We start from the raw sequence: 23,780 nt of genomic DNA, 5'->3' as shown, positions 1-23,780 counted from the left end.
TCAGCCACAAATTTGTCGACGGGCCCCAGCCGACGCGGCCGTCCGGCCACCTGCTCTCCGTGTTGGGTGTTTAGCCCTGGGGGTTTTGGCGGGAGCGGCGGCGGCTGGCGTGACGAGGTTGGTTGCGGCTCCTGCCCGGCCGGCTGGTCGGCCTCCGGGTCCCGTGGCCTCTCCTCCTGTAGTACGCGTGGGGGTGGGGGTCCAGGTGCCGGCGGGCCCCCCATAGGGAGCCTTTGCAATAGCTCCTGGAGCGCCCTCTCCACGCGGGCCATGCGGTCCTCCATGCGATCCTCCAGGCGATCCGGGCCCCCTTCTGCTGCTTCTGACAGCAGGCCCCCTTGTTGCCCAGGATGGGAAGGATCCCCGGCCCCTGCTTCCTCCTCCCTCGGCTCCCTCCCGCGAGGATTCTTCTTTGTAGCCATTAAGATCCCACCGCTGCCACCAAATGTAAAGGGGAGCCGACACGAGATTGCAGGGGTCTCGTCCTTTATTCCTTTTCTTCCATTCACACCTGTCCCCAGCCGTCCCAATCTCGTTCCCGCCAAAGGCCCCTTCTTCCCGCCCGTTCTCTCCTTATATCTCCTCGATCACCCCTCCCACTAACCCATCTATTGGTGGGAATCCTTCCCCTGACACCCCTACACGTGCATGCACGCTTGCACGGCCATCTTGTTTATCTACTTTGGGTGTGGTACACCTTCATCAGAGAACAAACAATGACAAAAATGAAAAATTAATAGAATGAAGATTCCATCATCAAAATGCTGCTTAATGTGACTATTAAATGAAAATGCGTTTGTCTGTCTGTTAGTCAGCGTGAGTCAGTCTACAAGTCGGTCTGTGAGTCAGGCTGTGATTGAGAAAGTCTAATCTTCAGCAAGGTGCCAGAGCATGCATATCAACCCCTACTGACTTATTGAAAGATGTTTGCCTTTCCACATCAGCAGGAACCACCACTACAACCACACACACCACAGTAGCAACAACCACCAATACTATAACAACCCCCACATACGCAACATCATCAACTACCACCACTACGACAACAGCAACACACGCCATTACCGTGTGAAGAGCGACCCTCTTGTAGAGGTGCTGATCTGCGATTCGTGCTCAGTGATGAACTCACAGCCCTCCCCGCTGGGATGTTTGACAGTCTGACGCAACTAACTGCACTGGTCCTCAGTTCCAACCAGCTGACGGCTCTACCGGACGGGGTGTTTGACCGCCTGGTGAATATGCAGTGGTTGGCTGTACAGCAATCAGCTGGCGGTGGAGCTGTAGCCACGCGCGTGAGAGTCGTGTCGGTGGTGATAATGCACTCAATATAAACATTGGCAAATATCTCAGCGTAGAAAGACGAACAACACAAATACACAATCGTAAACAACAAACACCAACTTCTCATTAATAACACGATATGTGCAATGATGGAAGTTTCTTCAAACGTTAAACACGTTCCAATAATAACAGTCTCAAGAATAAAATGTCCAGGTTAATGTATTTCTGCAGTCACGAAAGCTTCAAATCAAGATTAATGTATTTCCTTTAATGCAAGTCCTTAAATAACAATGGTGCTGCTTACAAAACGGATATTAGCAATGATGTCAGTACATACTGCGTTTTCACTGCTTCACAGACATTCTGCACAAGACATCGACTGACGTGTCAATAAATCAGCTATCGTGTCCAGCAGTGGATTCATTTCAACGCTAGTAATGATTAATCTATATCTACATTTATAAACAGAGACCCATATCTATAGTTAGCCAGGCGAGGGACTCTTGAAATCCACTCTTTTAAGTGGAGACCTTGGAAACAAAAACATGTAAATTAACGATCACAACCAATCACAAAAATCAAAATATAGAAACAAAAACACAACACTACCACAACTCCACATCAACAATTTTCGAATTCACACAAATACATATATATACACTTAAACACTAAGCATTCGAAAAAATTGTTCAGAAAAAACATTAAGGAGAGCTTCAGGAAAAGGTAACTCGTGTGAATGTTGCCCCACTTTAAGATGTTATCTTGTTCATGTTTTTGTTTTTTGTTTGTTGCGGTTGCACCCGATTCAAGAGCCGAATGGCTCACAGGGCTATACCTAATAAATGAACTTGAACCTGAACCACACGCGACGCCGCTCGCGTGCAAGGGGAGACCGTTGTGAGCCGCCTCGAAACCGTCGCTTGTCCCTCGCAGTGTTCGTGCCAAGGGACAGATGTTCACTGTCATGAGAGACGCCTCGCGTCTGTGCCTGCGGGAATCCCGACCACCACGCAGATCCTGCGGTTGTACATCAATCAGATCACGAAGCTCGAGCCCGGGGTATTTGACGGTCTGACGGCACTGGTGGAGACACGAGACCCTGAGGCTCCTGCTATTGCCATTACGATAGTGAATCAGGATTTATTGTTTTATTACTCACACACACCGGCATAATGACATACAACATAAATTAACATTGCTCTAACAGACTTCGTTTCAGGACATAGTGGTGGCTTCATAACGTATTTCTATAATTTTTTACTAGCCTTTTGCCCGTCCTATGACGGAAGCTGTAATATTTACGAAAACATTGAGCAGAGTATAATTGTATCTTGTGCAAATTTAATGGCAGTGAATCTTGCACAAAATAATGTCCTCAAACACTACACTGAATTTAACTGTAGTACTGTATCAATGGCAGTAAATCTTGCACAAAACGATGTCCTCAAACACTTAACTGAATTTCACTGTAGTACTGTATTAATGACAGTGATGCTTGTGTAGGGGTGTCAGGGGAAGGATTCCCACCAATAGGAGGGTTAGTGGGAGGGGTGATCGAGTAGATATACGGGGAGAACGGGCGGGAAGAGGGGGCCTTTGGCGGGAACGAGATTGGGACGGCTGGGGCAGGTGTGGATGGGAGAAAAGGATTAAAAGACGAAACCCCTGCAATCTTGTGTCGGCTCTCCTTTACACTTGCACAAACTATGTCATAAAACACGTCACTTCATATCATATCACTGTAGCATTGTATTTAACTGACCTTCAATTAGCCTTTTGCCCATCCTAGGACGGAAGCTGTATTATTAAAGATGTACATTTACGTTTTCTTGTGTAATTGTGTAATGCTCGGCTCTGGGCCAATCATACGGCCCAGGGTATTGGGAGGCGGGGCTCAGAATGGGGGCGTATGTGAAGGTCCGCCACTCACATCGGGTCCAATCGGATGCGAGATGAGCAGGGGCGGAACCTAAAGGCGGAGCCAGCAAGGCGCTATGCGGAGGCCGGATCTGGAAGGTTCGGTGAAAGGCGTGGTGAGAGGGAAGAAACAGGATCACGTGGTGAAGGGAATATAGGGGGGATCCCGGAAGGGCTCCGGGTCAGTTGGTAGGGTCACGAAGCTGGACCACGTTGGGTGGCCGCAGGGGATCCGCGCCATCAGCCACGTGGCTGGAAGAGCTTCGAGCACACCGTCGGCCAGCGGTGTGCGGGAGCAGGGGAGCGGAGTGACTGACAGGAGAGCGCGTGCGGGGCACGCGCGAGGAGCAGCTGGTCCGCTGTCGGGACCAGTGGAGTTCGAGCATCAACGGGAATAAAGAGTGACGGAGACCAAGCAGTGTGTCAGCGAAGTCCTTAATTACAATTGTAAATGTTTTTAGGAATTGTTGCACGTAAATCAAATTTTCTTAACTAAAAAAATGAAACCTCGGTATACGATATTTTGCATGAATGTCTTGTACTGTATTAATGGCAGTGATTCTTGCACAAAACTACGTCATAAAACACCTCACTTCATTTGAGTCTAGCACTGCATTTAACTCACCTTCAATTAGCTTGAAATCACTGTTCGGATACTTTATTTTCTTCTGCTTTCGCTCGCTGGGGTTGTAATCAATTTTAATTCGATACAATGTCTGGAAAATCACAGAGAAATGAAGATATCTATATATATAAGGGAAATTTGTGAATGTGTGTCTGTTCAAAATGTTTAGCGTACTTCCCGACATGTGGGTACTTTCCCGATTGTACACCATGCAAAATAAAAAAAATAGACTTTTGTAACTAGTTTTTTTTTGGGGGGGGGGGGGGGCGCAATAATGGATATATTTTGCTTGCAAGTGAGCGGTGACGTCACATCCTGTTATGTCACCCGCATGCGGCTGCGTGACGCAGTGTTCCTGCTGACGTCGCGCATCCCCCCCCAACCCTCCGCGTAGGCCGTGTATCCCGCACAAATGCGCGGCTGGGGGAGGGGAAATACAGTAGGTAAAAAACTTTAAATTTGCCATGTGGCTAGTTCCCATACTGCACACAATGTTAAACGTATCAAAATTTACTTTTGTATTTTTGGGGGGGGGGGGGGTGAAATGACCATGAAGTGTGTGGCGAGAATCGATATCTGGTGAGCGTTTGTGGTATCGATTAAACGGGAATAGGCCGATTCTAAAGAAATCTACAAGCTTCGATTCCTTTGCACGATCTAAAGAATCGAATTTTGGCGCGCGAGCGTAAGTTTTTTTTCCACCGCGCGTTGGGTTTTATTTAAATTTTTTATTAATGAGGTAATGATCAAAGTTTTTTTTTCATTTGTATATGTTATGTTTTTAAGTTTTCAGAAGTTTTTAATACATTTTTCCCCCGGGCAACGCCGGGTGCTTCCCGCTATTTTTATAATAATTTAGAAGCTAAAATTTGACTTACCTTTTGTTTCAAGTACTGAAGAAATAAATAAAGACACCAAATACACTTTGTTGCTGCGTATAATTATTTATCTGATTAACTTTCAATAAAGAAACGTCAAATTAAAAGCGAATTTGCATAAAAAAAAGTATTTCCGCTCGACCTGTGTGAGTGTAAAAATCCACCAGCTCATAATTATTTAATTATTAATGACGGACGGGGGGGGGGGGCATGTGGAGTGCCGTCACGCTCGTTGCACACATTTCTGGAATATTATAGTAGTAATTAGGGACGAATAGAGGTCGCTTTAACAAAATATATATGATTCTGAATTAAGGTCACCTAAACTAGCAGTTATCAATGAATGTGAATGTGCCTAGCTTCATGTAAAATTTATTTAAGAAAGTGAATAGAATTGAGTTCGTGTTAACTAACAGATGACAGTCGAAGAAGTGATATTTATGTCAGGCATGTGAAAGCGAACGGATTTTCTTTAACGATATACTTGTCTATGAAAGCGATTGAGGGCAGTTTTAACTGTGATGTGAATAGCTAACCAGTTCTTGAACTTATCAACATTAAAGTGATTAGTGGTCGCTTTGAGCTCTAATACATCTTAATGATATTGAACGCATGTCACTGTGCGTAATTGATGTCATGGTAATGAACAGAAGTCACTTTAAATAAGAGATCTCTAGCATAAGCATAAGCCACGAGTACCCTCTCCGATTATTCACGTTCTGACCGAGCTGACTGTTTTTGGATCTTCGTGGTAACCAGCTGCAGGCTCTTCCCGAGGGGGTGTTTGACCGCCTGGTGAATCTGCAGCGGCTGTGGTTGAACAACAACCAGCTGACCTCTCTCCCCACTGGGGTGTTTGACAAACTCACACAGCTCACTCACATAGTTCTGAGCACCAACCAGCTCAGGAACGTTCCCCAGCGCGACTGTTGGAGGAGCTGAAGCCAGATTGAATTTTCAATTAGCTGAAAATTAAAGGTGACGTTTAAAATGCCCATTGCGTTGGGCATATTACACACACACAGTTTGCTCTAATAATTGTATACTTAACCTTGTTTTCGTGCCTTTAGTTGGTTTAGAGATTTTGTAAATCACTTTTCAGCTTGCGTTATGCATTATTTGCTTGTACCCCAGGTCTCCCTTTCGCATTAACCTATTACTACTCGATGGATAGATTTACAACTGACGCAGGGCATTGAGCGCCGACAGCGCTGTACGCGTTTCCCGAGTTCGGCTCCAGCCACCGGCCGAGATGTAAGGCGATGTGCGGAGACACGAGTGAGTTGAGTTGGTCGTAGTGAAGACAAGACGACAGACAAGATAAGTCCAAGGCCCCGCTCTCCACACTTCGCTCTCTCCAGCGGTGATGGCTAAACCCCCACTGGAGGCAAGGGCGAGGTTGGAGAAACAAGGGTAGAACAGGCTAGCAGTAGAGAAGCTAACGGACTCCTAAGTGTGAGCGTACGAAGCTAGCAGTACAGACGCTAGCGGAATCCTAAGTGTGAGCGTGCGAAGCTAGCAGAGTATATAGCGGAGGGCTAGCAGTGGAGAAACTAGCAGAGTATATAGCGGAAGACTAGCGGTAGAGGAGTTAGCAGTTGGATAGCAGTAGAGAAGCTAGCAGAAGATATAGTGAGAAGCTAGCAGTAGAGAAGCTAGCAGAATATATAGTGAGAGGCTAGCATTGGAGAAGCTATCAGAGTATATAGTAATAGGCTAGCAGTGGAGAGAGCGAAGCGAGCGGCGCATGGGAGGCAGGCTAGCAGTGGGGAGGCTAGGAGAGTTAGAGAGAACAGGCTAGCAGTGGAGAGGCTAGGAGAGTGAGAGAGAGAACAGGCTAGCAGTGGGGAGGCTAGGAGAGTGAGAGAGGGAACAGGCTAGCAGTGGAGAGGCTAGGAGAGTGAGAGAGGGAACAGGCTAGCAGTGGAGAGGCTATGAGAGTGAGCGAACAGGCTAGCAGTGGAGAGGCTACGAGAGTGAGAGAGAGAACAGGCTAGCAGTGGAGAGGCTAGGAGAGTGAGAGAGAGCGAGAGAGAGAGCGACATGGAGTAGGAAGAGAGGGGGTACAGAGAGAGGGGGGGGGGGGCAGAGAAGGAAAGGGTAAGGAGAGCAGAGCGAAAAATATTTTGTTAAATCTTTCATTTAAAAAAAGGGGGGGGGGGTACGTAAAGCAGAGCATTAAAAAAAAAACCCGAAATGATGAACGAAGCAAAGTGCCGAATACACCGAGCATCTTCTTGTTTCCTCTGATCGTAAAGAGAGAGAGGGGACAGGCTAGCGGTGCTCTTTGGTTCTTTCGATAAAGTCACGTAGGTATAAAATAACATAAATCACGCCGTTTCGGGTGCAACACAAGCGCCCGTCATCAGGTGGGACAACCACAGCAAGAAACAATTGCTGAAATGGGCAAAAGCGCTGCTTTAACAAGAGGCTATATAGGAAAGAGAGGGGGGGAGGAGGGGGGGAGGAGCCAGGGAGGAGAGACAGAGAGGGGTGGGGTAGGGGGAGTGGAGCGCTGCCGAGTGAAGAGCAGCTAGAAGGGAGTAAAGGGCGATCAGAGACAAATGTCGGGGGGTGGGGAGGGGAAGAGAGCGGGGCAGGGAGTGGGGAGCTGAAGCAACAGGAGATGCGGATATGAAGGCAACACCATAAAGCATGTAAGGTTTTACCTGGTTAATAACATCCTTCCAAATGATTGGTCAATTTGTATCCATCATCTCGGATGAAGTTATGTCTATGTTTATATATCTGGATAGTTTCATGAACAAACCTTTGACAAGAACCCGAAGGTTTGCAGAGCACCTTGGTCTCGGAAAAAACAATACCATGAGAGCCCACAACGTTATAGCAATGGTCAGCCACGGCAGAGGTATTAGTCCTGCCCTGCTTCAGATCTGCCTTGTGCTCGCTTGTGTTGCGCCCGGAACGTCGTGATTTAATATCTTTTATTTTATACCTACGTGAATTCTAGATTTAAAGCTTTCGTGACTGCAAGGATTCATATTCTTAGGTTTTTTCGGTAAAGTCACGTAGGTAAAACATCAAAATTAATGAAAATAAAATAAAAATAAAAAATCACGACGTTTCGGAGGCAACACAAGTCTCCGTCATCAGGTGGGACCGTCACAGCCGGATTAGCTGCATCAAGTGAGGCAATGATTCAAGATGTAATCCCTTAAAAGCAAGTTGAGGGGGGAGGAGAGGGGGGGGGCTCATCAGAATGTGGTAGCCAATGAATGGAACGTATCGGGAGGGAGGGGGGCGGGGCTCAAAGACGGCACGGAGTGCCACGTACAACGCATCGGGAGGGAGAGGGGGGCGGGGCCAAAAGGATGGACGACGGCTTGGACGCGGTTGCTGCTGCACACGCCAACGCATTGGACAGAGAGGGGGAGGGGAGGCCTGATACACATGATAGAAAAAGAACGAAAATGCCCATGTTTATACCAATGCTGGCTGAACAATGTTTAACAGTACTCTCTTCATTGTTCAGCCAGCATTGGTATAAACATGGGCATTTTCGTTCTTTTTCTATTATGTGTATCAGGCCTCCCCTCCCCCTCTCTGTCCAATACGTTGGCGTGTGCAGCAGCAACCGTGTCCAAGCCGTCGTCCATCCTTTTGGCCCCGCCCCCCTCCCCCTCCCGATGCGTTGTACGTGGCACTCCGTGCCGTCTTTGAGCCCCGCCCCCATCCCTCCCGATACGTTCCATTCATTGGCTACCACATTCTGATGAGCTCCCTCCCTCTCCTCCCCCCTCAACTTGCTTTTAAGGGATTACATCTTGAATCATTGCCTCACTTGATGCAGCTAATCCGGCTGTGACGGTCCCACCTGATGACGGAGACTTGTGTTGCCTCCGAAACGTCGTGATTTTTATTTGATTTTATTTCATTAATTTTGATGTTTTACCTACGTGACTTTACCGAAAAAACCTACGAATATGAATACCTACGTGACTTTACCGAAAGAACCAAAGAGTATGGATCCCTGCAGTCACGAAAACTTCAAATCTAGATTAGGCTAGCAGTGGAGAGGCTAGGAGAGTGAGAGAGAGAGAACAGGCTAGCAGTGGAGAGGCTAGGAGAGTGAGATAGAGAATAGGCTAGCAGTGGAGAGGCTAGGAGAGTGAGAGAGGGAACAGGCTAGCATTGGAGAGGCTAGGAGAGTGAGAGAATGCAAGCAGTGGAGAGGCTGAGAGAGAGAGGGGGAGCGAATCAGGCGAGCAGCGCAAGCGGGGAAATCACCACGGAGTTACGGGGTGTAGAACGCGAGGAGTTCTGTTCAATAAAAAAAGTGACAGGAGAAAAATAAGTTATCCGTGTGAAATAGAAACACTACACATGTGACAGGAATCAATAATAAACGTTACAGAAGCCTTGCATATGCATGTTTTTTTTATACATTTTCTTTTTATTTTGCACAGTACCCGCTAATTGGTAATAACCACATCGCACAAGGCGTGGTGCGTTTATTACACAGATAGCCTCTCCAACTTAGCGAGTCAATCAGGAGCTGTGAGAGGAGCGCTCTCCACGTGGTTGTTGTACCGATGCAACTCCTATAGACTCACCAGCCGCTCAAACGTGCCCGCAGGAACGGATTTCAGTTGGTTGTGACGCAGATTTAGAACAGTGAGCTGGGTGAGTTTATCAAACACCAATCCAGGGAGAGCCGATAGCTGGTTGTATTGCAGGTGTGAGTTCGCCAGGTGCTTGAGACTGTCAAACACCCCTGCGGGCAGAGCCGATATCTGCCCACACGCGCCTCTGCAGGATATCTGCGTGAATCTGCCGCTGCGCTTGTTGACTTTGTGCGAGAGTCTTGTAACGGTCACGGCCATTCGCTCCTCTGCGCTCACTGCACTCGCTGCGGCACTGCTGATACGGGTCTCTGTGTGAAGACTTTCAAGACATCCATTCCTGGGGAGACACCGCGTGTGTGAGAGGGAGAAGGAATTTGTTTTAATCGAGAAGGATTCCGTGACACTCCTTGTCTACATCATCACTACCATGAACCATCACTGATTTGACCGATCTAAAGCCGCCCTGATGTTGGTCGTGTCTACTTCCTCACCTGTTTGATTTCACGCTCTGCTCAGTGAACGCAGATGCCATCACACGTGAAGCTGTGCACGCGTCACTTGCCTTGCGGTGTTAACAGAACGCAGTGCAAAGCAATCGCGCATCAACGCGGATCAGCTGAAGAGCATTCCCAGGGGCGCATTTGACAACCTCAAGAGCCTCACTCACATCTGGCTGTTCGACAACCCCTGGGACTGTGAGCTGCGTGGGGCTCTCAGCCTTCTCGCGTCTCTCCCCCTCCTCATTATGATGAATAATAAAGTAGCCTTCGCAGTAGTTGGCTACGTGCGGTGCGGACGAAGTTCAACATACATACGTACAACTATGAACATATGTAGAAGGTTGTTTTGTATTGTTTACGTTAGAGAGAACGCAAGGAGTGGTGACCCCAGTGATTAGCGGACTGCGCTATAAACACGGTGACATGGATTGATCGTCAGCCACGGCGAACATCAGTAGCGAGTGATCATCATCGCCACTTCAGCAAAGTGAAGTTTCGTAAAACGCGTACAATCGACACAATGCTTGTGCCAGGATAGGTGCACACACCTCTATATGTATATAATACACAATAGAAAGAGCAAACTTATCCCTGCAATGCTCTTAAGCTGGTTTAGGTCCAGACCTAAGTCAGTCATTTGAGTCTAAGTCGACCTAGGGGAGGCAGACGACTGGTTCTGATAATCGTCACTGGTATTGGCCTCGGAATCGGCTAACCGCTACACTCCCGATCCCCATTAAGTAATTATAATAATTATACTTCAGCTATGCTGTCCACGTCATGTGACTGACCCGTAATATTTGACGTTGAAACTTGTTAAATGAACAGTGCACCACTGTGTGCCAGAGAACGGTCCTGTAAGAACTTTGTCAATTAATGACTAGAAGCCTCTTTTTCGATTTAAAGCTTTCGTGACTGCAGGGAGTCATATACATAAAATCCGTGATCTGGTCCCGTCTGTAAAACATGTGATTCCAGACATACAGTATCCTGGCGTCTACAAACTAAGTTGTCTCTGTGGTAGCAGTTACATTTGAGAAACCAAACGACATGTCTCGGACCGCATCCGTGAACACAAAGCAGACCTAAAACACGGTAGGACCAACACCTCAGCTGTGGCAGACTACTGTTATAATTCAGTGGGCTCACATGACATTGACTTCTCCAAGACAGAGGTTCTCTGCAAGCCATCTGGCTACCATGAGAGATTCGTTCATGAGACAATTTCAACCGAGAATATGGATTCTGGCTTAGTAATCATTTGAAGGATTTGATAAACCATTTCGGGTCTTAATTGATTGTGTTCACGCTTACGGTGATTTTCAGACCGCATTCCATTCTCCTTTTCTCCCCCCTCCTCCGTTCCGAGCATAGATGGACTCGTCCGTCAGAACAACCGCCAGTTGCTGTCCGTGGTGCGAACGTTAAGAAAAAAACGCCACTTTTTTTCAAATTTTATTGCTGTAGTTTTCACACCTGATGATAATTGCTTGTGTTGCAATAGAAACGTCGTGAGAATTTTATTGTAAAAATTGTATTATTTCATTATTTCCCTTCTACGTGACTTTACCAAAAGAACCAAGAATATAGAATCATCTTATTCTCACTCAGCGGCACACATTCCCACACACTCTGCCAAGTGGGTTTCTCGCATGCAAATCAAAGCACAGATGCAGTTTTCCTAGCTGGAATCAAGTGAAATCTCAAGTGTAACATAATTATATTGGATTAGGTTTTACTAGATTGATTACGTGTGCACTCATTGGTTGCTGCGCTGAGTCCATCAGCTCAATACTTCTCCTGAGGTCTGTTGTATGTGTTTGGTCACGATATTCTGGTTAACACGAAGTGATTCATTCCATCATCCATGCAAAACACTGTCTGTGAGAGATCCCGGACGACGCCACCCATTATGTTGTATGTGTTGGGTTATGAATTTTTGATGAAAATAATAAAAATTAATAATTTTTACGAAAAATGCGCAAATCGCATTAATTATACTATGAGATCTCTTTTACCAGTGGCCAAATATAATGGTAGGTTTTTACCCTTCTAACTGGTACAAAACTGACACCTTTATTCAAGGTATCATGTTTGCAATGACCACAACACAAGTAGTCAATAAAGCAAACAAAAAGAAGCAACTCTGATAAGGATAATAATATGCACTGTCCTTGAAGTTGGGTGTGGGCCAATCAACTTCAAGGACAGTGCATATTATTATCCTTATCAGAGTTGCTTCTTTTTGTTTGCTTTATTGACTACTTGTGTTGTGGTCATTGCAAACATGATACCTTGAATAAAGGTGTCAGTTTTGTACCAGTTAAAAGGGAAAAAAACCTACCATCACATTAATTATGTTAATGTGTGTATTAACATGCATACATTATGATAATGTGTGTAATTATATGCATAAATTATGATAATCGCGGAGATAATCGTAGTAATTTATGCGGATGCTTGCGATGATGTTAATGTGAGCAGTTGTGATAATTCGGCTCAGCTTCGTTTATCCAGAGTTATGTCAATCAGGATAACACGATGATCATTGATTAAACGTTTACCGATTATCCTAGTGTGTGTTATGATATGTAGGTCTCCATTTTCATATCTCATCACAGGATACAGTTATCAAGAATAAGATAGTTTTGCATGGACTTGGAAAGAAGCACTCGAACAGTTGGTGTTAAGCAATTTTATTCTAACAAGCATGTGACATTCTATTATGCAGGTCAAACATGCGTCAATAATTCATGAATAACCAAACTCTTATGCATTTGCGATACTATGCATTCGATTAATATGAATAACTAAAATCCTTATGCAATTACGAGACTATGCATTTGACTAAAATGAATGAATAAACACTCATGCATTTGCGAGAACAACTCAAAACTCTTATGCATTTAACGAACTGAATGACTAAAACCCTCCTAACAACCAGGCATCTCATTAGTTCGTTTTTGTATCGATCACAATCGGCGACAGGCCGAGTTTGAAAACAAGCATGACACACTTCATTTTGCGGTAATAAAAACTTATTGTATCCCAGAGGCGAAAGTATATGTCAATAGATTCATCGGCAAGTATAAATCCTTTAAAACGGAATGTTTGATATAGTGGTGGGTGAGGGCGTGTTCGTGTGGGAGAGCGAATCTGGCTCTGTTTTAATTAATTCTTCGGCGAGACTCTATGACAAAGGAAACTGGTTTGACAAGATTTCCTCTGTGTTTCCTTGAGTCTGTATGTGGGGAGCGATACGACCTCTCTCGGCTGTCGGTGCGAGCTGTAGCCGAGACTTTCTCCGCTGTGAGGTGAGCGGCGGCGCTCGTACGGAAGGCTTTGACTCTCTTTCTCCACGGCGGGATGACGAGTCGGTTTTGGGTTGACGCTGGTCGATCTGGGCGTCGCTCGGTGTCGCTCGTTGTCGCTCGTAGGCGCGCGGTGGCGCACGGTGGCGCACGGTGGCGCTCGGTGGCGCAGCTCTGCTGGCGCTGGGTGGCGCTCGGTGGCGCTCGCTTGGCGATCTCCGCCTTTCCTGCGGGTTGTTCGCTGGTCGTCACTCTGACGAGGAGCGATGCTTCGTTCGTGGCAGGGTGGACGTTGGCGTCTTTGTTGGCTTCGCTCGCAGCTCGGCGACTCAGGGTAGCGATTCTTCTCAGTTGGTGCAGACCTCGGCATGTAGCGGCACGTCGCTAACCCGCGAACCTCGTCATTCTGGATGACGAAAACTTCTTGACGATCTGTGGTGGAGTCGAAGCCCTGGCGACGAGATGGGGCTCAGAGCCCTGGCGATCTGTGGTGGGGCCCGTGGCCCGGATGATCTGTGTTGGAGCCGGAGCCTTTGACGAGGTGGCTCAGAGCCCCTGGCGATATATGGTGGGGCCCGTGGCCCGGATGATCTGTGATGGGGCCAGAGGCCCTGACGATCTCTTTGGTGGGGCCCGTGGCCCGGACGAAGTGGTTTGTATGGATTTTCCTTCGGTATATATTGAGAAAATCCACTCAGTTTCCCGAGTTGTTCAAAGTCTGTCATAAAACCTTCCTGTGGGTGGGACCATCTGCATCCGTGTGTGTGTGTGTCGTGTGCGTGTCCGTCCGTGTGTTTCGCTTTGAAGACACAGCTGTGTGTCGTTCTGGAAGGGGGGGGGGGGCCTCGTGACGGCGCCACCGAAGTTATCCATTAGCCAGACCGATGATTCGCGTCGAGTTATATATATATATAAAAGAAATATTGGAATCCATGTTTTTGTTACTGAATAATATTTGTCGCGAAAACCTACGCGTTAAGCGAGCTTAATTATTCCCTCCCTTGCTCGGGATCATATCTTTTGTCTCACACAGCTTAAGTTGTTTTGGTGTGGAAGTTGAAATGCGACTTATTTCCATTATGCCCCAGTTATGCCGAAACCGTGTTCCCGATGTTTCATCGTGACCCGATCTCTCATGGAAATGTTATTTCCTTGCGTGTGCAATTTTTGCTGTCCGTGTTGTGGGAAGACAAAGACGGTTGTTTCCACGGTGGAAGCACCCGGCGCATGCGCTTATTTATTTATTTCCGAGAGCGTGTTAATTTCCTCGCTTTTGTGCCTGCGTGTGGAGATCCTCTCGGAAAGACAAAGACGGTCGTGTTGCTCGCTTCCCATGGGTGTTGTGTTTGGTTAATTTTGAGAGCCTTATCCGCCCTTGATTCCTCTTCTTCTTTAATTCCGTACTTATTATTTGACTTCTTGTGATTATTTAATCTGCTATCCCGGCTAGGAATTTTGTTTTGGACCCCCAAGTCATAATTATTCTTTGGTGCTTCGGCCCGGCCGCGTAGGAATTATTTAAGGTAAATAATGTCCGTATTTAATTAACAATTGATGAATCGCGACTCTGGTTTTCAATTGGAGTGAGGATGGATACTGTTTGCTTAATATTCATGGCTAAGTTGGTACTTGTGCATCTAACATGGTTCAAAGACCCGTATGTGCTTTTTTATCGTCAATGTTGTTTCCTTTGTTAAGAATATAATTATATATTCCTCCGTGGTGCCCGGCCCTGCACGGCTTTTTTCGAGAGGGTGTCATTCCAACCCCCCGCCTGCCATTCCCCCCTCCCTTGTTCCTCCTGTGTGAAATTCGGGGAGTTTTTATGATCTTGATTACCCTTCTTTCATGCCCTCTTTCCTTTGAAATGAGGTGTGCGCACATCTGTGGGAGTGTGGGGGCGTGTCCGTTCTCACGTTGCCCCGTGTCTATTAAAAAAAAAACCGATATTTTATATGTTGGCAGAATAATTCTAAAAAAAACAAAACAAATAATATTAAAAAAAGGGGGCGTATACACAACAGTTCTCCTCATTTCTCCTAATCTCTTAAGATTATCTACGTATGTGTCGCGTTCTCTTGCTATTTGTGCTCTTGTACCACTCCAAATGCGGCATCACCAAACAATGGGCGAGCATTGATGTCAATTGACAACGAGCTGCAGACCTTTTCCGAACACGCGGTGTTCATCTGGAGGTTGAATTCAATTTCACAACCACAGCGTGGTCGTTACAAAAGCAAAGAGCCTCACAGATGATCGTCCTGGCCGTGACGTTAAATTCCCCCAATGATGTGGCCACCTGAAAACAGGGAAGCCACCTCCCCTCCTCCTGGCAATGGCTCAATAACTAGATGTGGAGTGCGGTGTTGCGATGTGAAAAAGGGGCGTGCGGGATACAATGGGATGGATCGAGCTGGAACCATGGATCTGCGTTTCGGGAGAAGACTCAAGCTTGGGACGAGATTACAGGGGTGTTAACGGTGGCCCAGAGTCTCGCGTCTCTCGCGTCAGACTGTCAATCACCCCGAGCTTGAGCTCTGTAATGCAATTGCTCTACAGATACAGAATCTGCGTGTTGGGGGGATTCATGGATTTATGCAGATGATGCCCTAAGCAAGCGAGTGATTAATTAAAACTCTATGGCAGCTGATGATTCCTTCTGTCCATCCGACCCATTGGGTCTTTGGTTGTTTGATGGAGACAATATGCACTCCATAGCCGTCGCGTTGTTCTCGCGAGTGTGTCTCTAAGTCCACCGCCAGTCGCGCCCCTGAGAACTCTCTTCAGATGATCATTATCATTCGGATATAGGCGCTGCATACTCACCAACATTACCTCGAGAAGGGCCTGCAGCTGGTTTCCACTCAGAACCAGACGAGTCACCCGGTTACTATTGCAGATGTATGGATGTTGAATTTCTATCGCACCGCACATAGCCATCTGTGCTAATGGGAGGTACGGAAAATAGATCTACAAATATGTGAATGAAAGCCACATCATTCAAAGAGAAACTAGTTAAAGCCACCTTCATTGACTTTCATAGATACATTTGTTGTTTAAGTGACTTCAATTTAGTATTTGTATCAATCTCCATCCGCAGTTAATAGCGACATGCGTTCACTTCCATATATATCTTATCTGAAGCGACTTCATTTCACTATCGCTTTTTTAAAACCAAAATCTAAGTGCATTGAGTTTTATATAGACGTGTTCGTTCAATCTACCTTCAGTTACAGTCTTTGAAATATGTTAGGTTCCAGTTGGCATGCATTGTGTTCTTGATATATTTCACGTTTTGATAGAATAAAAAAATAGCTCTTCTTGTTAATTTAATTGCTGACCCGTGTTAGGTGAAGCGATCTCCATTCTTAATGAGACACGTCAGCTAAAGCGACCTCAGTTCACCCTCAACAGAAATTGACGTAAAAAGCCACCACTATTTAGTTAAACGAAGTCCCTTCAAACAATTTCATTTTATAATTTATGTTATTATGCAGGTGTGTGTAATTATACATCATGATTCACTATTACAGTGGATGTAGTAGGTAGCTCATTGTCTCGTGACTCCACCAGTGCCGTCAGACTGTCAAACACCCCGAGCTCGAGCTTCGTGATCTGATTTCTGTACAAATGTAGACGGAGCGCGGTGGTGGGGATTCCCGCAGGCACAGACCCTAGGCTTCTCTCATGACAGTGAACATCTGTCCCTGGGCATGAACACTGCGAGGGACATGCGACGATTTAGAGGCGGCTCACAACGGTCTCCCCTTACACGTGGTTAGCGTCGCGAGTGGTTCAACATTCACACGAGATGCCTCTTCCTGAAACTTTCTGTAAAAATGTTTTTGCCGAATACTTTTAAGCGTGCTTTGTTTAAAAATATATACACTGTTAACATTGATCGCTTTGTATTTGTGTTTGAATTTATTTTGTGTCCGTGTATAATTCAATTATTCGTAAATATATTAGATTACAAATTTTGATTCTAAGCTTTCGTGACTGCAGGGATTCATCTTCTTGGTTCTTTCGGTGAAGTCACGTAGAAGGAAAGTAATAAAATAATAAAAATAAAACATAATTAAACAATTCTCACGACGTTTCGGCCACAACGCAAGTAGCCGTCCTCAGGTGAAAACCAGGTCTGTCGAGGCGACAGCGTCTGAATGAAACAGCACACGTGCTTGGAACATGTATATAAGCTGGGTTGGAAGGGGGGAAAAAAGGGGGCGCCTTGACAAAAAAATATGCATATCAATAGGAATTTAGCATATTTATGGGAAATGCAGGTATATGATTATTACTACTTATGCCCGTGCATTATGCAGGATTAGCAGCATCAAAGGGAGGGGATATGGGAAATGCAGGTATGTGATTAGTACTACTTATGCCCATGCATTATGCAGGATTAGCATCATCAAAGGGAGAGGATATGGGAAATGTAGGTATGTGAATAGTAATACTCATGCCCGTGCATTATGCAGGATTAGCAGCATCAAAGGGAGGGGATAGAGGTAGCAATAATAAAGGGAAGGAGTGTTAATAGTATGTAGCTGCAGTAACTAAAACCATCACGTAAACAACTAAAGTATAAACTACATATTATCATCAGTATACTAAATATACTCTACAATAAGCTGAGTTACTAACAGTAAGTAATACATTACAATTCTACGTCGTAAAAAAAAATATATAATATGCTTCCATCTAAACTTTATTCTCTTACATCTGTATTGCGAGCAAGGATTGAGCGTGGGGAGAGGGAGGAGTTAGGGTCACGTGGGAGAGAGGATTTAGGGGGAGAACCGGAAGGGGAAGGGGGAGTTGAGACGGAGTGAAACAGGAGCAGGCCACGCTGGGCAGGACGGAGAGAGTGGCGAGGTCGCCACGCGGTGGGAGACGTCGACACCGTCAGCCATCGGTGTCAGACGCAGAGAGCTAGCGGCTGTGGGAGGCTAGCTGTATACGGGGCAGCAGTGAAGCTAGAGAGCGGAGCAGCGGTGTGGCTGCAAGGCAGAGCAGGAGGGAGACTGCATATCGGAGCAGCAGGGAGACTGCATATCGGAGCAGCAGAGTGGCTGTGGAGAGATCGACGGGAGAGACGCGGGCCTGAGCGAGGACGCCGTGGTAACGAGATTCTACGAACCCAATAAAGGACAACGGAGATCGACATCTGAGAGAGAGTCATTTATTACACATCACACGAGTCTACACCGTAATATACACTGCCATAAACAAACCCAACATTAAATTATATACTGTATTGCTATAAACCCCCCTATACCTTATACATTGTAATATTACACTGTATTATTCTACCCACCCTAATGTATATCACACTGCTGTAAATTCACTATACAATTACGATACTATATATTACTTTGTACATTGTATTAAGCATATAAATGTTATAATATTTGTTATTATACACTGTACCATTGACCGTCGTGTGAAAGATACTAAGAGGAAGCAACGAAATATGTCAATGGGAGAGTAGTGATAGGAAACTGGTAGCGGAGCAAAGAGTCCATTGCCTGCGGAGAATACAATGCCGGTGAGTGGAACGTGGTCTGAAAGGCACCGTAAAAGTGAACACAATCAGTTAAGATCCGAAATGGTTTATTACTTCCTTCCAATGATTGCTAAGCCGGAATCCATCTTTTCGGTTGAAATTGTCTCTGTGTTTGTATATGTGGATCGCCTCATGAACGAATCTCTCATGGTACCCAGATGGCTTGCAGAGAATCTCTGTCTTGGAGAAGTCAATATCATGTGAACCCCCTGAATTGTAACAGTGATCTGCCACGGCTGGGGTGTTTGTCCTACCATGTTTCAAGTCTGCTTAATGTTCACGGATGCGGTCCGAGACATGTCGTTTGGTTTCTCCAATGTTACTGCTACCACAGAGGCAACTTAGTTTGTAGACGCTAGGGTACTGTATGTCTGGAACCACATCTTTTACAGACGAGATCACGGATTTTATGTACTGTGTTGAATCGGACCTGAATCTTGTGTTTTATCAGGATTTTGGAGATCTTTTTTGTGACCCCAGCAATGTAGGGTAAGGTGATGGTCTTGAAAGGCTCCTCAACAGAATCCTGCTTGACGGTTGGAGTGATGGCTTTGTGTAGTCGGAGTAACCATTAGCCTTAAGAACTTGGCGTACGTGTTTGAGTTCACTGGCAATGTGTTCCTGGTCGGATATGCATTGGGCTCTATGGTATAGAGTCTTGATGAGGGAATTCTTCTGGGATGGATGGTGGTGGGAATCCGGTTTTAGGTAAGCATCCGTATGGGTGGCTTTCCTGTAGACAGAGTGGCTCATTGAATCAGTATATAATTAAATGTTGGGTTTGTTTATGGCAGTATATAGTACGGTGTAGACTCGTGTGATGTAAGATAATAAAGTTTAGATGGAAGCATATTATATATTTTTTTTTACGACGTAGAATTGTAATGTATTACTTACTGTTAGTAACTCAGCTTATTGTAGAGTATATTTAGTATACTGATGATAATATGTAGTTTATTCTTTAGTTGTTTACGTGGTGGTTTTAATTACTGCAGCTACATACTATTAACACTCCTTCCCTTTATTAATGCTACCCCTATCCCATTCCTTTGATGCTGCTAATCCTACATAATGCACGGGCATAAGTAGTACTATTGACATACCTGCATTTCCCATATCCCCGCCCTTTGATGCTGCTAATCCTGTATAATGCACGGGCATAAGTAGTACTAATCACATACCTGCATTTCCCATATCCCCTCCCTTTGATGCTGCTAATCCTGCATAATGCACGGGCATAAGTAGTACTAATCACATACCTGCATTTCCCATAAATATGCTAAATTCCTCTTGATATGCATATTCTTTTGTCAAGGCGCCCCCTTTTTTCCCCCCTTCCAACCCAGCTTATATACATGTTCCATGCACGTGTGCTGTTTCATTCAGACGCTGTCGCCTCGACAGACCTGGTTTTCACCTGAGGACGGCTACTTGCGTTGTGACCGAAACGTCGTGAGAATTGTTTTATTATGTTTTATTTGTATTATTTTATTACTTCCCTTCTGCGTGACTTTACCGAAAGAACCAAGAAGATAGATTACAAATGTTTGTATTTATTAGTAATCCCTTGAGCAAATAGATTTACATTTCAATAGCTATTAACCTAATTCATATAAAATGTTTATATACCTGTAGCAATACGTAGATATGTAATCATTTAGACTAATAATCAATCCACAATACTCCAGCAAATAACACATTGTTACGAGTTAAATTATACAATGGATAGACTCAAGAATGTATTTGTAAACTGCATCATATGTAATTCAATTATTCATAATCAAGCAATATTTTTTTATATATGCGCACATATAGTAAACAAAACACAAAAGTGCTGTACAACAAGCGTGATAACAAAATATGATAATTGATGTAGGGACGTAACTTGAAAACGCATCAGAATATCTTACTTAGGGCTATTATGGAGATCAAATCGCGAACAAAATGGTAACATGTGCAGGTGAAGTCTATCAATTTGGAGTGCGTTGGAAAATAATATTTTGACACCTACGGTTTTCTCAGCGTTCCATTTTTCCCCGACTATAAAAAGTCACTGCACATGAAAACCTTATATTGGTTAAATACTTATCAAACTAGAATCCAAGCTTTCGTGACTGCAGGAAATACTCTTTGGTTCTTTCGGTAAAGTCACGTAGAAAATCAAATCAAATAATAATAGAAATCGACGTTTTGATTGCAACACAAGCAACCGTCATCAGATAAGAATTAATGATAAGGAAAATAACATAGTAAACTTAGAAACACAATGCAACGCAACACAAAGAGCCGGACAACACAACAGCAACACCCCACCTGGCTGACCACGCTCCTCCAAAGCCTCGACACAGTGGCGCTGTCTTTCTTTTTGTCATTCTTTGGGGGAGCGTACGGGGATGATACTCTTATGCGGCGATGGAAGCTCATGCTAATCTCTCTCCCTAATACCTCTCTCCCTAATCTGCCCCATTAACACAACTGACGTGCTTGCGTCCGGGGATAGAATTCCTTTCCAGCTCAGACCCCGCTTGCTTGCCCATCACCACATAAATAGCCTCTTGTTGTAATAGCTCTCTCGCTGGTTCAGCAGTTCCACTGCTGGATTATTTTTTCCGCCTGAGAACGACCGCTTGTGTTGCGATAGAAACGTCGTGATATATAATTTTTTGTTTTATTTTATTTTTCTACCTACGTGACTTTACCGAAAGAACCAAAGAGTATTAACATAAAATATCACGTTATATTAACACCAATATCCGTGTATATTATTCGGTATATTTATAAATGCATTTAAAACAATGTTTCATGTACAATAATCATGGTAATTTTATTTAAATACATTTATTGTCAATCCATTGCAGGATAAATTATCTCCGTGTCCGTCGTGGGGTTGTTTAACTACATTGGTGAGTCGAGGCGGAGATGGCGTCTAATTTAAAACCGATTGTGCAAAACCCTGCGCCACCGCTATTCCCCACAGGGTATTCTATTTACCGGCAACAAATCACTCTGCAACCTTATCCGCTGTAGATATATATTAGAGCAATAGCCGTATTACAGAGGCTTAACCACAACTGTCATCTCTACCAGCCAGGGTGTTTGACAGTCTGGTGCATCTGCAGGAGCTGCCATTATACAGCAACAAGCTGAGCGCTATTCGTACTGCAGTGTTTGACAAACTAAACCAACTCACAGAACTGAGCTTAGGAAACAACCAACTGACATCCATTCCTGCGGGCGCGTTCGATCAGCTGATGAAATTACAGAAGCTGTGGCTGTACAACAACATACTGACGGCTCTACCCGCCGGGGTGTTTGGCAAACTCTCCCAACTTGGTTTTGCGTCAAAACAAACTGGTTACTCTTTCTGCTGGGGTTTTCGACAAACTCACCCAGCCCCTCTTTTTGTTGCTGCTGAACGAACGCAAGCGAATCACGTGATGCACGTGTATACACACGAGTACACACACATGCATTGACATATGTGTGCAACACGTGTTCTACATATGTCTGTACATTACATGTCTTCTACATGACGCAGACACTGTTAGCATGTCACGTGGGACGTGCTTAACAAACATCAAGCACGTACAGCGTGTAAGGACTTCATTTTCATGTTAATGTAGTTTAACTGGTAAACACAGAAGACGTAGCATGGTGGGTCTCGAGGAATGAAGTTTGGGACACCTTGCTTATAATTTATGGATCGACCTAACGGAGCAGAGCAAATGAGAGACGGAAACGAAATATATTGTCAGACAGTGCAAACGATTCAAACAGTAAACACGAGGCAGTTTATTTACATGCACGACACGTTGTGTGGACGACAATCTGAGAGTTGATGCATTATATACAGTGAGTTTAAGAAGCAATTTTAACAGAGTCCTCAATGCAATATGCAATACGCTCCTATAGCAATAAAAAGAATAAAACATCTTCATATTAATGTACAATATTAAACGAGCACCTTCATCATCATCATCATCATTTGTCAAGGCAAAATATCTGTATGTACAACATCAATAGAGTTTTCTTGCACAACTATATCACCAGTTAACATGTACCATTAAGCAAATGCCATTAGCAAAAAAAAAAATCCTTTATTTAACCGCACCACGCGAAACAACGATCGAGTTCTCAATGAACCGAGGGGATAAGTCCCCACTGGGTCAAACACCCCCTCGATTGCTGTACAAATCCAGGAACTGAATGTTGTCAAGAATCCCGGCGGGAACTGAACTTAGTCCTCTGTTGTCGCAGTTTGCCTTTCGGAGTCCAGATCACACGTCACACGAACACTGCAAGGGAAACGCGTCTTCGTGTGCTCCAAGCTCTGAGCGAGACCCAGATACTCCAGCACAGACCTCGCCTCCTCCAGTACTCAATCATCAAGGAACTAAATAATTTTGATAAAACAGTTATTATTGCGTGAATTGTGATTGTTTCTTGGTTATTATTTTAACACCTGCATTGTTATCATTTTCGATGTATAAATGTATACATAGGTATTTCAAATTATTTTATTCATATTCAGGTGCCACACAATATTTCGAAATTTCGGGTAATGTTTATTCTGTTTCTGTGTCTATTTAGTTTTAAGCACTACATTCTTCAATTGGCAAGTTATTTTAATCCAGTAATAACTATTCTACAACAAAAAAAACTGTCTTTTGGGTTTTGTTGAGTGGAGGGGAAGGGTTGGAAGGTTTGGAATCGGAATGAAAAGAAGCATCATTGCCATCGAATCCTAAGACAAGAACCGATTCTGCGATCCATGGCATCTGTCATCCCGCAGAGTAGTAATCCTAAAACACTGCACACCGTCAACTTTACAGTGGACGCTCTGTGTCGGCTGGTGCCATTCAAAGCGAGTAGGTGATTGTGTGCCAGGGTCATGATCCACATTTACCATATTCAAAATATCCCCTGCAATTTACTCAATTGGAATAACACAGAGCAGCATCACCCACTATTCCAAGACAAATGCCCGCTTGCAAGCCAGGTGTGCTGCACAGGGGCAACTGCCACTGGTGGTGCCCTTCGAATATTTGAGATCAGATGAGAGGTTAGGCACTTTTAGTTGCTGAGGCATTGAAGATGGTGCCATGTGCATGCT

General features: G+C 44.8%; 1 protein-coding gene across 1 annotated transcript in view; it reads left to right on the top strand.

Annotated features, from left to right (window-relative positions):
* The window catches only part of LOC144942493 (uncharacterized), a 46,136-nt gene extending 23,135 nt beyond the window's left edge, over positions 1–23,001 (top strand). The window contains exons 3-7 of the mRNA XM_078869353.1: positions 2,168–2,365; positions 5,435–5,629; positions 6,506–6,521; positions 9,873–9,982; positions 22,925–23,001. Of these exons, the coding sequence (XP_078725479.1) occupies positions 2,168–2,365; positions 5,435–5,629; positions 6,506–6,521; positions 9,873–9,982; positions 22,925–23,001 (596 nt within the window). The remainder of the gene's footprint in view (positions 1–2,167; positions 2,366–5,434; positions 5,630–6,505; positions 6,522–9,872; positions 9,983–22,924) is intronic.
* Positions 23,002–23,780: the final 779 nt, after the last annotated feature.

This window comes from Lampetra fluviatilis, chromosome 27, assembly GCF_964198595.1.
Source record: "Lampetra fluviatilis chromosome 27, kcLamFluv1.1, whole genome shotgun sequence".
NCBI classification, from domain to species: domain Eukaryota; kingdom Metazoa; phylum Chordata; class Hyperoartia; order Petromyzontiformes; family Petromyzontidae; genus Lampetra; species Lampetra fluviatilis.
Note: the sequence above shows the minus strand (reverse complement) of the source record. Positions and strands in the feature narration are given on the sequence as shown.